Consider the following 15,446-nt stretch of genomic DNA (forward strand, 5'->3'; position numbering starts at 1 on the left):
GCTCAAGCTCTGCACAGGCTATTTCAATATTCTGTCAATAGAAAGGCTCACATCCTTACGTTCTTTAAATTTTAGATTTTTGTTAATAAGTATTAATGAGCCACCACGAGTCGAGATGGCCCAGTGAACGAGAACGCGTGCATCTTAACCGATGATTTCGGGTTCAAACCCAGGCAGGCACCACTGAAATTTCATGTGCTTAATTTGTGTTTATAATTCATCTCGTGCTCGGCGGTGAAGGAAAACATCGTGAGGAAACCTGCATGTGTCTAATTTCAACAAAATTCTGCCACATGTGTATTCCGCCAACCCGCATTGGAGCAGCGTGGTGGAATATGCTCCAAAACCTTCTCCTCAAAGGGAGAGGAGGCCTTTATCCCAGCAGTGGGACCTTGACGGGCTGCTAATGCTAATGAGCCACCACGTATACTAGTTATTTTTCTACTGAACAGACTAGCCATCTGGTGGCCACTGAAGATAAATATAAATGATAATTTACAAGCTAATGTCCTGTCCTTTTATACATAAAATATCGATGGCATTACTGTTCATGAATATAAACTCAATTTGTAAATCTGCCCTAGCATTCCTTGAATGTTTTGGTGCCCCAGGTTTACCTCCCATACCGACCCCTGTGGCTTGTGAGTATTATGTATACACGTTTAAAATTATAAAACAATGTACTTACGAAGTAAAAAATAACTGAAAATAATGTAGTTAAATATTCTAAGCATTTTAAAACGTATAAAACAAATCTTCAACGAAAGTTATTAAAAAATTTAATCAAAAACTCTGCTTAGTTAATAAAAGTTCGAACAGCAATTACCATTAAATTTAAGTATACTATGAAAAGTATTTTTACGTTGTTTGAAAGAATTTTATTAGTATATCATACAAAAGTATGGATCTCTGGAGTCCGAAGTCTTACTCGGCCACTATTAACACTAGTATCTACTTATTAGTGTTGCATACCGATGTCCACTATCGATAGACAATCGATTATATCTATCGGTAAGACATGTGTCAATACTATCGATACTATCAATAGTATCGATGTTTTTGTATTATTGATCGCCAATGTATTTGCGATAGTATTATTTTCTCAAGATGAGTAATTTATTGGGCCAAGTAACGATAGTATATTTAAATAAGTTTAATTGAATTTGCGCTCGTAAAGAGTATAAGAATGAATTTATTTTATACTTTTTCATCGTTTTATGAAAAAATATTAAAGTATACGCTCTAAGTTCAAAAACGGTGTGTCTTAGAAGTATTGAATTGACATAATTACATAGGAACGTCGATGCTCAAATACGCGTTTTAAAAAAATATTCAATGGCAGATCAGGGCTTCGATTCAAGGAACATTATCAAGAACTTTGTCTTCGTAATTATCCTTTTTCTCAAAATTCATTCACTGGCTATCAATAGTCCAAAACCATCGATACTATTGATAGTATCGATATTATCGATAGTACTATCCTGAATAGTTTTCGAGGTCAACAATCGATAGTCACACTATCGACAGTTCTGCAACACTGATACTAATTATTACAACAGCGTCCAGTATTATAGTCTGACATAGCTTTTTGGCGTACTATTAAATATTATTAACGTGATTTAGACATAAACAATTTCACTAATCTATATTAATATTATAAACGCGAAAGTAACTGTCTGTCTGTTGCTCTTTCATGGCCCAATCACTGAAAATAATTTGAACTCCAAGGAAGGCTTTCCTTGTACATATTTGTTTTGCTTGTATGTCGGTTTGATAACTTCAATCATAATACAAGATAGATTTTAAAGTGGGTTTTGTCGTAATCTAGATATTTTTTTTCTGGAAAAGGTTTAATATTTTGATATTTATTTATTTTGATAATAGTAGAAGTAAAATGAAATACTGTCTAGGAGGTCCTACGTAAAAATAGGGATTAAACTTGTTGCAGTAATGTTGCAATAATCATCGATAATTTTTTTTTTTTTTTATTTCATTAACGGTGCCATTCACCTAGAGCCCTGAATAACAGCTTCCGTTCTTAGACAAAAACATAACAGTAGCACGAATCGATGAATAAAAATTAACAAAATAATATTGTGATTTTCATGTGATTTTTTAAAGACCTAACAATCTGCAATCTTCCTTTACTAGAAGTGTCTTAATTAGCGATAATTTAGGTCTTAGGTCTTTATTTCAAATATATAATTATATTTTTGTCGCTTAAATTAGACTATATCGTTTTCACTTAGGCTATGTCGAAAGTGTGACGAATACTTGTTCAATAAAACAACATGATCCCAGTATTAATTTATTAAAAAATATTTCGATAATTACTAAGCCAGCTAGTCGAATATCACATTAGAATTATTCGTTTTTGTCTACAATAATTACAAATTGAAGTGATATGTCACAATATAATAAAACTAGTTGTCTACGAGTTATTTTTTTTTTTTAAACATATTTGCTTGTGAACTCGCAACAAACCGATATTGAATTTATTTGATCCTAAAGTATCAGACGTTTTAAAATAATACCAACATCAAAAATATAGATAATAACAAAAGTAAGTTTGCAACTATTTTTTAATTTCCTTACAAAATTGCCAATTGTTGACACTCGGCGTGTTCACATTACAAAAACATTAAAAAACTTCAAAATATAAAATATATAAACATGTACTATTAAGCTACGATATTATAAAATATTGTTCGAGATATTAAGTAAGCCGTTTGAGTTTGTGTCATGGACAGAAAAATTATAGAAAAATTAAAAAAAGAAAAGTAAAATAGTAGAAGATGGAAGGTATAAAGTGTCAATTAGTATTTTTAATCTGTCAACAGCTAATATTATATTATTTATATGTTTTAAGGCAGTATTGTCTAGTTTCTTGAAAGCATTTTTTTTATCACGTGTCGAGACGAAGGAAGTTTACATACACGTTACAAATATACTTTTTATATCTTATACCTAAAACTTCATTTATATTTTGTAATATTTATTTTATTCAGAGAATTTCATCTATTTTACAAATTTTAAACATATTTTTTTCTAAACCTATATAACGCAATACAGCTAACTAGAAAATTAAAAACACCGTATTTCATTGTTCCCTAATTTTATTGCTATTACTTTTTTAATTTTTAAAATTGATTTATTAGTGAGAAATATATATTTTTTTTGTTGAATATTGGCAAAGATCTGAAAATATAATAATTACACAAGATATTTTAATTGTACGAAGCAAATCTTCAGATTCCAGTCAATATATCTTTTTTATATAATTTTTCGATTTTCGTGATTTCGTAGACTTTCCATTACCGCATCTTAGATGTCAAAGAAGTCAACGACAGATACTGAAAAATAAAAAAAAAACATATTGAAAACTAAAAAAACACGTTTTTTATTTATATAGACTGTATATTCTCAAACTTAGTCGTAAACGCGTCGAAAAAAATTGTGCTTAACCGTTGCACACTATAGTAGCGGCACGCTATGATGGCCGTTTTGACGTTTGCCCGCTCATGAAGTTTCGTATTTAATAAATAATTACATCAAAGGAGCAAATTGTTGTTCTTTATTGTCAATAGTGACGTGCAGTTAGTCATAAAATTTATCGAATGTGATTTACCGCGTAGATAACTTTTAACTATTAAATTAATAAAGGACGTTTATGAAATAAATGTGAAAACAGATAATATTTTAGAAAATGAACTTATAATTAATGTGAGTGACGATAGCAGTGAGAGTGAAAACAGCAGTATGGACGACTCCGATTAAATATAGCCACTAGTGTTTTTGGTTTCTTTTTTTGTATCAATTTATTTCTTGTATGTAATGTGTTTATAAAGTTATTCATTCTAATTCCAATTTTTGATTTAAATTGATTTCTTTCGAATATATTACTTAAACTTATTTTATATTTTTTTTATTAATCAGATACTACTTGCAACAAAAACTTGAATTAAACTTGCAAAAAAACAAAGATTTGAATATAATATATAATATCGATAATAAATTTACATTTCACATCACTTTTTTAATGTGTCAAAACGGCCATCGTATCTTGCCGCTAGTATAAGTACACGCACACCACGCACAGCACGCACACTAGTAAAGTGTAAAGACGTTTGACAAGTGACAAGCGCTGTCACGCACCAAGATAACAAAGATGGCGGGTTTGTTTTAGTTCTTTTATACAACACTATCTATTGACGACCTCCGTGGTCGTGTAGTGTGTATACCGGTTTTCATGGGTACGCCACTCCGAGGTCCCGGGTTCGACTCCCAGCCGAGTCGATGTAGAAAAAAAGTATTTGTGGTACCGTCGTTACTTCTGATTTCCCATAACACAAGTGCTTCAGCTACTTACATTGGGATCAGAGTAATGTATGTGATGTTGTCCAATATTTATTTATTTATTATATATTTAGGTATTATATTATTATTATTATTATATATAGAAATAGTCAATAGCACCGAACATTTGGGACCTTGGAGTAGCAAAAACCTTTATTAAAAGTTTAACATCATGCCTTATTACCTCCATGTACGGGATAATCTCAAGAACAGATCCGATAAAATAAAGTCACTGGTAGAAAGATGCCCTTATTCCAGAGTGCTATAAATCATTTATATTTATTTATATACAGTACCCGTGCCAAGCCGGGGCGGGTCGCTGGTATCCAGTACGTTACCTGTTTGGTTTATCAGTCGATAGGCTTCCGGCAATTGGGGCATGTCTGATGCTCCTGCAACCATGGTAAGATGCACTTGGTGTGGAAATTGTGCGTGCAGGGCAGCGACATTATCTCCTGATCGCGGAGGACGACGTCGCAGCAGATGGAGCACTCCTCGATCGACCATGAGCGCTCGCGGCTGGAAAACATAACATCGTACATTAACAGCCTGTAAATTTCCCATTGCTGGGCTAAGGCCTCCTCTCGCTGTGAGAAGAAAGTATGGATATTCCACCACGCTGCTCCAATGCGGGTTGGTGGAATACACATGCGGCATAATTTCGTTGAAATTAGACACATGCAGGTTTCCTTACGATGTTTTCCTTCACCGCCGAGCACGAGATGAATTATAAACACAAATTAAGCACATGAAAATTCAGTGGTGCCTGATGATGACGCACGCATTCTAACCACTGGGCCATCTCGGCTCTTAAACATAAATTTAAACGTTATTTACATGAACATTGGAAAAATTATCACCAGGAACATATTCAGTCGATGATAAGGGAGGATCGGGGTATCGACATGTATACTACCGTCGAACAGTAATACTTAGTATGGTTCCGGTTTGAAAGGAGGAAAGGGACATGAATTTTTATTTCCCAAACTGGGTGGCTCATTGATTTCCTACCAACGGGTGGTTTAAGATATATATATTAATTTAGATTCAAAGACAACATCCCATATTCGCCCATAATCCAAAAAAGTTGGGAATATACTTCTTTCGCGTAATTAAAAATAGTTTTTAATCGCATGCAAATAACAATCTACTTATTAATAATAATATAATTATTATTATCATAAATATAATTACGTTTTCCACCACTACAATAACACAATACACATTTGCAATAGAATATACATTATAAAACAAGATCAGGCGTGAAGTTGTCTATCTAGAGCGACGCGACACTTGATTGGCGGTTCAGCGAGCAACTTCACCGTGAATCTCCATGTCCGCGCGCGCGCATCATTATAATTCACTTATCAATTTTTCATAACGCAAATGTCCAATTTTCAACCATCGAACTATTTTTTTCACAAAGTTATGAGCAAATACGCTTTTCACCCTCTCAACACCCTAGCGTTCACCCCAGAGGGTTGAAAATTTTAATTTGTTATTATTTTAACGTCCCAAACCACATATAAAAAAAATCATAATGATACTAATTATTTGACCTTCACGGGCTTTATTGACTGGCCTATAACTTCAAATATCTAGATTGTTATGCTGCCTCGTACTAAGAAACATGCTCAGTAAAATTGCGTAAATATAAATTATGAACAATATACTAACTAACACGTCTGTTTAGATACGATTATCAGAAGTAAAACAAAGTATCTATCTTCACTTCAAATCATAAACGTACACTGCCGTCATTCCATTGGAAGGAGGAATAAAGATAAACAAACCATTGATTTACGTATTCCACGAGATTCGCTAATATCTCAGCTATATTGTGCACTAATAACAGTTCATTAATATGTCTTTATTTACAATACGACACTATTCTAGTAAACTACTTATATCAACTTTAATTTTACTTTCGAAAACAGCGTCATCAACTTTCAAAGCGCCATTTTGAATATCATAGATTCAAAATGGCGTCAATTGCTGTCAAATGTTGTTTATTTGGCTTTTGTCCTCTTGTAGTTGCAACTATACTAGGGTGAACCCGCGTCATGCCCCGCTCAATCCGCTCTAAGTATTGCTTAAAGAGGCAATGCCTTATGTTTATCGGTGCTAAAATCTGGACGATATAGACAATTTGTTTTGATATAAAACCCGCTGTTAGTCTTCCGCCATTTGTGGAAGGGAGTAAGTTACCTTTAAACTTCAACCTTTCTTATTTCAGCACTTTCCAATCCCTATATATATAAAATAAAGTCCTCCCGTCGCGTCTGTGCGCGTACCTCCAAAAAATACTAAACGCTTTCGTATACGGTTTTCACTGATGGACGGAGTGTTACATGAGGAAGGTTTACGTATAATGATTATGACGTTGTTTTATTTAACAAACGTTAATAATTGAATTAAACAGAGATGTATATCTACTATCTGTGCCTGCGACTTCGTGCGCGTTTGAATTTCACAAAAAAGTTATTGTCGTAACCTAATTCACTCCTTATTACTACAGCTATCTGCCAATGAAAATCACTTCAAAATCGGTCTAGCCGTTCCAGAGATAAGCCGAACCGACCGAATTATGAATGAAGTAAAAAGAGGTTATTTTAATATTACAAACAGACACTCCTATTTTATTATATGTATAGATTAACGTTACTACGTTCCATGTAAAGCCGCGCTTAGTAATAAAATCAAATTATACTTTATTCAAATAGGCTTTTGAGTCATCATTTAACAAACTGTATTAAGTGAGCTACCATCGGTTCGGAGTCTAGATTCTACCGAGAAGAACTGGCAAGAAACTCAGTAGTTACTCTTTTTCAATACTCAAAAGTTATAAAGTTAAACTATTTATTTATATACATATAAATCTTCTGTACGTGTGTAACTGAACTCCAACGGTTGGACATTGGCTTACATTCGTACCGGTAAGTTGCGCTGCAATAAAGAAGCAAATATAATTCTAATGAATTTTATACATAATAATATATAATATACTTAGTACATACTGTTTTAAATATAACAATAAATGTATGTTTCGTAAATATCGATTGTGATATTTACGAAATATTTTTAAAATACGTAAAACATACATTTTAAATATTATAGTATTTATTTAGAGTCTGCTCAAGTGTGAAGCAGGGGGGGGGGGTTGAATTAAGATATTATTTAATTTTATTTTATTATTCCAACTCATAACACCCCTACCCCGCACCTCATCACGAAATCAAATATACCGTCGCGTATAATATACCGGAAAAGCTTTCGCAAACTCAAGCAATCAAGGCTGCGGTCACTGAACTGCGGTTGTTTACGCGACTTTATAACACGAAGGCTGTTTCTTGCTTCTGTTCCTGATATGCAAGACGAGCGTTAAATAAACAATAATTAAACGATATTGGACAGAGTGCAATTTCAGTGAAATTCATCCACACGAGTATCCACCAACGCAACCTAAAACCCAGCTAAAACTGTCAAATTGCTGTGCCAAGTCCTCCTTGGCACAACCTTCCTCCTCAATAGGGATAGTGAGGAGGAAGGTTGTGTTGGTGGATACACATATGGCAGAATCTCATTGAAATTGCACCCATGCACCCATGCAGGTTTCCTCACGATCTTTTCCTTCACTGAGCACGAGATTAATTTTAAACACAAATTAAGCACATGAAAACTCAGCGGTGCTTGTCTTTGAACCCGCAATCATCGGTTAAGATGCACGCGCTCTAACCACTGGTCCATCTGGGCTCAGAAGGTCTACATTTAACGTTTAAATTGTAATATATTTAAAGTCCATTGGTTCACGCGGCGCCACTAAAACTAGTCGCCATGAAATTTTCCGACATCTTCAAAAATCGTCGTCATATTGCAGCCAGTTTACTCAAGACCTTAATAAATTATACAACTAAACCTTCCCCTTAAATCACTCCGACCATTGGTGAAAACCGTATGAATAAATCCGTTCGATTGTTTTTGAGTTCAATGTGATCAAACGGACGGATAAACGCGGCAGAGGAACTTTCGTTTAACAAAACATATAGATACCATACCACCAAAGACTAAAATAAATTATTAAAATACACACATACATATAATAAAAAAAAAAAAAAAAACAAAAAATTGCATTCAAATAATATTAAGAAAAAAAAAACCTTGTAATTTATACCTCGGCCAGAAGAAAATTAAAAAAAACACACTCATGCAATCTATACACACAAAACAATCCAAATGGACAATCATTTCTGTTGTCTATCCTTGTAGTGAACGTCTAACTGACTAGTTTGTCTGTTGGCTAGATATAAGGTCTCAGATCCAGAGCTCCTGGGTTCATACCATAAGTCAGGCCGACAAAAAGTTCGTTCGAATTTTCAATCGAAAAATTACTAATAACAGCCTGGAGTCTAGAAGTTGAAAGTATTTACTTCCCGTGCCTCGGCGCCGTAAACCCGTGGGTTCTGCGCCGGAACTCTTTCCGCACACTGGCGGACTATATATCCTGCTCAGTTGGCTGGTCTGTCATGAGAGGGACGACGACGGGTTCAGATAATAGTATGTATATTTAGAATGATATATACATATAAATAACTAATATATATGTTACTGTAAAAGCTCGAACTAAGGTAAATCTTAAGATTTTCCAGTTAAACCTAAGATTTACCGACATGAGTTGGTAAATGTAAGTATTTATTATAAAGGGACGACTTTTCAGACTTTTACCATTCCAACCTAACCTAACCTAACATGTAAATCCTAAGATTTACCAATTGAATGATAATAAAAGTTCGCATCCCAAAGTTTTATGGACATTTACCATTCATAATCGATAAATCTTTTGGTTTTACTGGAAAATCTTAGGATTCACCGTAGTTCCGAGCTTTTACAGTAACATATAGATTTTGACTAATTTTTTTCTTTATCCTTCTTACCTATAGAGTTTAAAAGGCGAACGATATTTTAAAAACCGTCTCACATATTATTTGTTATTTAATTAGTATAACAAAACTAATCCACATGTATTTTTAGTCTTAAGTTAGTTGTATACATTCTAAATACAATGTTATTGAACTGTTTATTCCAACGGAAGGAGGAGTAAAGATAAACAAACTTAGATTAAAATAATCCACCCAACTTAAAATTATACACTAAAAACAGTTCTTTATTAATATATCTCAGTTATAATCAGTGGCGTAGCTAGGTGGGCAAGGGCCCCGGTGCATAGAAAATCATCGGGCCCTCACCCCCCCCTTTCCACTCCATCTTAAACTTTATATTGCCCTTCAAAATTATAACTAGGAATACAGCGAGTTGAACTTATCTTAACTTATTAGTAGGCTAAATCCATACATCATCTCTATTCAAAGCTTAGGTTAGAGGGCCTGGCCTTACGATAGCTACGCCACTGGTTATAATACAACAGTATTCCAATTGACTAATTAAACTTTGAACAATGACGTCATGTCAATAGAAGTTAAAAGTAGTTTATTTATCTTCACCCGCCATTAGAATGGACTAATACAAATAATCATTCAATTATAATAAATAATTATATCTTACAATGCTTCATTATCGCATGAGTTGAATTGATTGTTTCTGTAATAATAATAATAATTATTAATATAACATAACTATTAATATAACATATTATGTGTTGGTTACTTAACAGACGTTTAAAATATACTACTATAGGCTTAGAATGTAAATTCTGACTAAGAAGTATTTTTTACATTACATTTAGCAGCCTGTAAATTTCCCACTGCTTGGCTAAGGCCTCCTCTCCCTTTGAGAAGGTTTGGAACATATTACAAGAAGCTGCTTCAATGCGGGTTGGAATACACATGTGGCAGAATTTCGTTGAAATTAGACACATGCAGGTTTCCTCACGATGTTTTCCTTCAACGGCGAGCACGAGATGAATTACAAACACAAATTAAGCACATGATAATTCAGTGGTGCCTGCCTGGGTTTGAACCCGAAAACATCGGTTAAGATGCACGCTTTCTAGCCACTGGGCCATCTCGGCTCAAGAAGTATTAACAATTAATAATTAAAATGAAAAGAGCAATGAGGAAGCCTTCGTCTCATATGATATTCATGGACAATGACCATTTATTGTAGTAAAAGTTATTCAAAACATACATTATAAAATGTAAAACTGTTCGCTGAGAGTATGCATTCCTGACAGTTCAATGATTGAAGATCTTCGTGCCACTGGGTACCAACTGAGATATTCTACCAATCAGCAGCAAAACCAAACATTGTTATGTATGAGTTGGAAGGGTTAGTGTAGCTACAGGCACTAGGTATCTTAGTCCCCAAGGTTAAGGTTAAGGTTGCAGAATGGTTAAGATGCAAATGACTTTCGGGGTGATTGGTGTCCACTTACCATCAGGTGACCCATTTTTCTATTCTTCATATTTTATAAAATAAAAAGTCAACTTATCCTCTACTTATTGTTTACTAACTAAGATATATACTATATAAATCAAGCAACAGATATCAAGAATGCATAGTCTCTGTGGCCGGGCTCTGATTGTCAACCCAATTATCTTTTCAAATGAAGTCACTGACACTTTTTAAAGAACTGAACGCATTTCAGTGTTAAATATTCCGAATTTAATTAGGTATTAGTTATATTTTCATTACCTCTGATCCCTCTGTTGTGACATAAGTAAGTTCCGAGTAAAATTTTCTATGTAACTCCTTGACAGTGGTTGTTCATAGCTCGGATAATCTAAGGATGTTGTTACATCCCATTCAGAGAGTTCAGAGTCGTTTAATTCATTGCTAGACGTGATTGTGTTGAACATATCGGATTCATCACTGTCATCATCATCAGACATACTTCTAGAGGTGTCTGTGTTGGATTGACTGTAACTACTTTGACTCTCCGAGAAGCTTGAATCGTTACTTTCGAATGTTTCATTTTCTGAATCATTATTAACACATTTACATGTAAAACTATCGTCCAGTATGCTTGTGTCAGTCGTACTGTGTTCTGAGAGAGTGGTATACGAATCGTCCGATATATATATTGGTTCCTCACGTACATGCCTTATATAATTATAATGATGATGATATGGAAAAAAAATAATGACCATGAAATGGTGACCGTTTTAGCAATGTATAAAACATATAAGAATTAAAAAAATCGTAATGGTAGAATTAATGAGCATGAAGTTTAATTATCAAATATTATTCGTTTTTTATACAATAAATAAATTATATAAAGTAAGCAATCAACTTACTTAACTTAAAAGTACCCTTGAAAGAATATCAATGTGGAAATTGTTAAAGAATACAGGTTTTAATGTATGCTATATGCGTGCGAATTATGAAATTGGAAGTTAAACGTTAAAACAAGCGTGACATTTGTTACATTTAATAAAATTATGAACCACTATAATTTTGTAATAATATATTATAATAATTAAAGATTTAAATATTTAACATTAATTTTACAAATTAAATTTGAATGAACAATCTAATTAGACGAAATGATGTATTATAATAAAATTAGATACTCACAAAGTGTGGGGAGAATCGCACGTCCAGCCCTGCGCGGTAGAACCCGCAGCTGTTGGATTTTCTGTTCTTTTGTTGATGAAGTAATACAAGGCAGCCCCAACACCGACGCCTATAGCTGCGGCGACGGCGAAGCCTGTCCCAAGTCCACCTTTTTCTTTTTCCTTATCCTCTTCACGAAAACTCATTGTAATAGTATTATTTTTTTAATTGCGTTATATTCTCTGAATACCTCCGTGCTATGATTGAAAATATTTTCTCAATGTTTATTTTTGACGTTGCTACATGTTGCCATTACAAAAATAAAACGTATTATACAAATGTATTCCTTTAACGTCTATTCTAATTTGGTAGTAGAATTATTTAATGCTATACAAATAAAATTCGTAAAGACGTTATCGTATTAGTTTTACAATCGATCTCATTATTTGTTACGCTTACAGTTTGTTTCAAATCTAAATCTGTTTACTTATTACAATAGCAATACCGCTAATTTTATATTCTGTGATAAATACAGTTTCTTGAAGGGGAATTACGCAGTTTTGTAAAAATTATATAACGCAAAAGTGTAACTCCCCTTTCATACCTTGCTTGTTTGAGTAGACATATTGTAAGCTATATCGCATAGTTTGTTAGTTACTAAGATACAGAGTATATTAAATTTTATCAATAAGTTACCAAGTGAGTGTACGTGGCAAAAACAGATGTAAGTACTCAAATATAATGGGCTAATATGCTTTCATGTGATTTGATTGTAAGATAAAGTTAATTTTATGATATTATCTCTTCTAATATTCATTTATTTTGGATAAGATAAAGAAATTCATTCTATTAATATAATATTAACAGTTTTTCTTCATATTTTGATCGTTTTTAGTTTATTTTTAAAATAATAATTAGCCCTCGAGTTAGCACAGACTATACATTTATTGTTTTTTTTTTTTTTATTTAATTCAGATTAGTTACTCATTCAAAAAAAAACTGTTCTTTCTGTTATGTTCGTGAACTTGACGAATTTTCATGTGCTTAATTTGTGTTTATAATTCATCTCCTGCACGGCTGCGCGGACGTGTCTCATTTCAACGAAATTCTGCCACATTTGTATATTGCCAACACGCATTGGGGAGTGTGGAATGTCCTCCAAACCTTCTCTTCAAAGGAAGAGGAGGCTTTTGCCCAGCAGTGGGAAATTAACAGACTGTTCTGTTGTTGCTCGTTAACTGTTCTTTGTTCTTCGATTATAGTAACATATGTTCGTCCATCGTAACATTTTAATTCAAGATTACATTATTTATTTAAATACTAAAAAAATCTATTTCTGTGCTATCGCTCCGCGTCTTTGGAACTGCGCAATCGTTACAAAACGCTTCCTAACTGATTTATTTTTTAACTTTACAGCCCTGAAATGTCGTTTTTCGTTCATGGTGTGTCAATCGGTATTGCCGTAGCAGTCACTTTGGTCGTAGTGATGTTCGAGTTCTGGCAAGATCGGAACGTACCGGAACCACAAGAGGCACGTGGAAGACGTCCGCCGAGGAGAAATTGAATATTACCACAAGAAATAAGAGTTTTACTTCTTTATTTATGGTGGTGAGTTGAAATTGTTTCACTTATTAATCACGAAAGCTCAGAAACTATAATAACTAGAAACTTGAAATTTGGCAGGTAGGTTCTTTATAGGGTGCAGACATCCGCTAAGAACGGATTTTACCGAAACTCCACCCCTAAGGGGGTAAAACAGGCGGTGGAAGTTTGTTTTATAAACTTCGCAGTTTGAGCTAGGGTTATAATAAAAATTAGTCATCTTACGGCTTAATAGCCGATCAAATAGTACGTAGTAATTAGCAATTTGTTAATACGTATGGAAGTACTGCTATTATTGTTAATTATTAAATTAACAATTAAACTAACTGCACTTTTTACATATTGAAAAAAAATTGCATTGCAATACCGGGAATTTGCATTTTTTTTTTATATTTATACATATTTGTTTTTTTTTCCAAAAATGTATAAAAACTAGGAACTTATTTCAATACAACCGAAATTAAAATGACCACAAACGACGCCGGTGGAAATTCGTATTCGAATGAAAGTTAAGTATTAAAACAATAATAATAATAAGTAACCAGTGTTTAATCGTTTTTATAAATCGGAAGATAAAATGAGATTTAAATTTTTTGAAGTTGTATTTTTGACTTATTTTGATGAAAGCTAAAAAACGTGATAACTCAAAAATGGTTCACTTTTGTATAATGCATATGGGGCTTAAAACTATCGCAAATAGTACCCCTATCACCTCCTAGTGGAAATACGTCGAATTACCGATAACCCTTAATATGTGTATATCATTTCCTGCCTGGAAGTCAACAAGTATTTGCTGCGTGCTTTTTTATCATCTATATAATCTTGTATCGAACTATATGTTTGTTTTATTAGAATATTTTGTATAATTGTTGCAAATACGAGAGACAAAAGTATTAATACAAGGGTATCTTGAAATACCAACTCGCGACTTTACTAAATAATCAACAAAGTTTTTTTTTTCTTTGCAGATGGTGCATAATCGAGCAATAATAATGTAACTACATTATTTTATATTGGAATGTAATATAATTTCGTTTTACATATTAAATTATGTAATATAATCGGTTCTTTAATGTGCCTTATGTAAATTATACTATATTCGGCTTCTCACGGTTGCTGATACAAATATACTACAGAATTTATTTATATACAACGTTCACAGCTTTTTGTCATTAGACAATACAGACCACTATGTCCCTGTATTTTAAATCTGTAATATCTTCGAAAATATTCATTTAAATTACATGCTGTAAAGGGCCATATTGATCTATATTGTATGCACATTGTATTTAAAATATTTAATTGGATAAGGATTAATGCTGTATTACTCAAAATCGCTTCGTACAGAAGTCATTATTTCTTGTAATAAGCAAAGGATTTAAAAAAAAAATTGGTGATTTTGGGGGTGTCGCTAAAAGATAAATATAAACCAGAGCTTTTTTAAGACCTTTTAAGGTGTACAATACTGTAGTACATTATTTTGATATATCTCGTAGGGTTCAGCCAGCGTTTGCAATGTAAGCGCAGAACATGTGTTTATTTACATCACATTAGATACCTCTAAAATTATCAGTTTCTCTACTATATTGTGCATGAACTATACATATAAACCTTCCTCTTGAAACACTCTTGTTATTTTGGGTTATACATATACTATCGCGGATTTTTTTGTAGGCGTTTTTAAGGTGTACAATACTTTAGTACATTATTTTGATATATCTCGTAGGATTAAGCCAGCGTTAGCGTAATAAAATGTGTTTATTTAGAAACCTCTAAAATGATCATTATTTCTCTTATATTTCGGTTATAGTTATTATGCATGCATTATACAAACAAACCTCATGAATCTATTAAAAAAAACGCATCAAAATCCGTTACGTAATTTTAAAGATCTAAGTATACACGGGGATAGACAGACAGCGGGAAATGACTTTCTATACTATGTTGTGTTATAATAATATCGTTTGATCCCAAAATAA

At 33.1% G+C, this 15,446-nt stretch overlaps 1 protein-coding gene and 1 long non-coding RNA gene across 3 annotated transcripts; one reads left to right on the forward strand and one right to left on the reverse strand.

Moving 5' to 3' along the window:
- Window positions 1–2,295: 2,295 nt before the first annotated feature.
- LOC125074641 (probable E3 ubiquitin-protein ligase RHY1A) lies at window positions 2,296–12,154 on the reverse strand. 2 transcript variants are annotated; one of them, XM_047686018.1, is made up of 5 exons: window positions 11,887–12,154; window positions 11,005–11,412; window positions 9,916–9,951; window positions 4,695–4,875; window positions 2,296–3,353 (listed from the first exon to the last, which is right to left on the reverse strand). In XM_047686018.1, the coding sequence occupies exons 1-4, from the start codon at window positions 12,069–12,071 to the stop codon at window positions 4,707–4,709; spliced, it is 798 nt and encodes a 265-aa protein (XP_047541974.1). In that variant the 5' UTR covers window positions 12,072–12,154; the 3' UTR covers window positions 2,296–3,353; window positions 4,695–4,706. The 2 variants fall into 2 exon arrangements, with proteins under 2 accessions (XP_047541974.1, XP_047541975.1); XM_047686019.1 differs by lacking the exon at window positions 11,005–11,412 and having other exon boundaries at window positions 11,887–12,152.
- A 253-nt stretch (window positions 12,155–12,407) lies between these two features.
- LOC125074664 lies at window positions 12,408–14,675 on the forward strand. The gene is made up of 3 exons (XR_007120151.1): window positions 12,408–12,589; window positions 13,282–13,473; window positions 14,436–14,675. It is a non-coding gene; the product is annotated as an uncharacterized LOC125074664 (long non-coding RNA).
- Window positions 14,676–15,446: the final 771 nt, after the last annotated feature.

The sequence above is a fragment of the Vanessa atalanta genome, chromosome 28, assembly GCF_905147765.1.
Source record: "Vanessa atalanta chromosome 28, ilVanAtal1.2, whole genome shotgun sequence".
NCBI classification, from domain to species: domain Eukaryota; kingdom Metazoa; phylum Arthropoda; class Insecta; order Lepidoptera; family Nymphalidae; genus Vanessa; species Vanessa atalanta.

Excerpts from the sequence above, each read along its gene's own strand:
- LOC125074641 (XM_047686018.1), bottom strand. The coding sequence starts at position 12,071 with ATGAGTTTTCGTGAAGAGGATAAGGAAAAAGAAAAAGGTGGACTTGGG. Across the intron at positions 11,413-11,886 it reads TGCGATTCTCCCCACACTTT|GCATGTACGTGAGGAACCAA; the intron begins GTGAGTATCTAA and ends TAATTATATAAG. Across the intron at positions 4,876-9,915 it reads TCATGCGATAATGAAGCATT|CCGCGAGCGCTCATGGTCGA; the intron begins GTAAGATATAAT and ends TATGTTTTCCAG.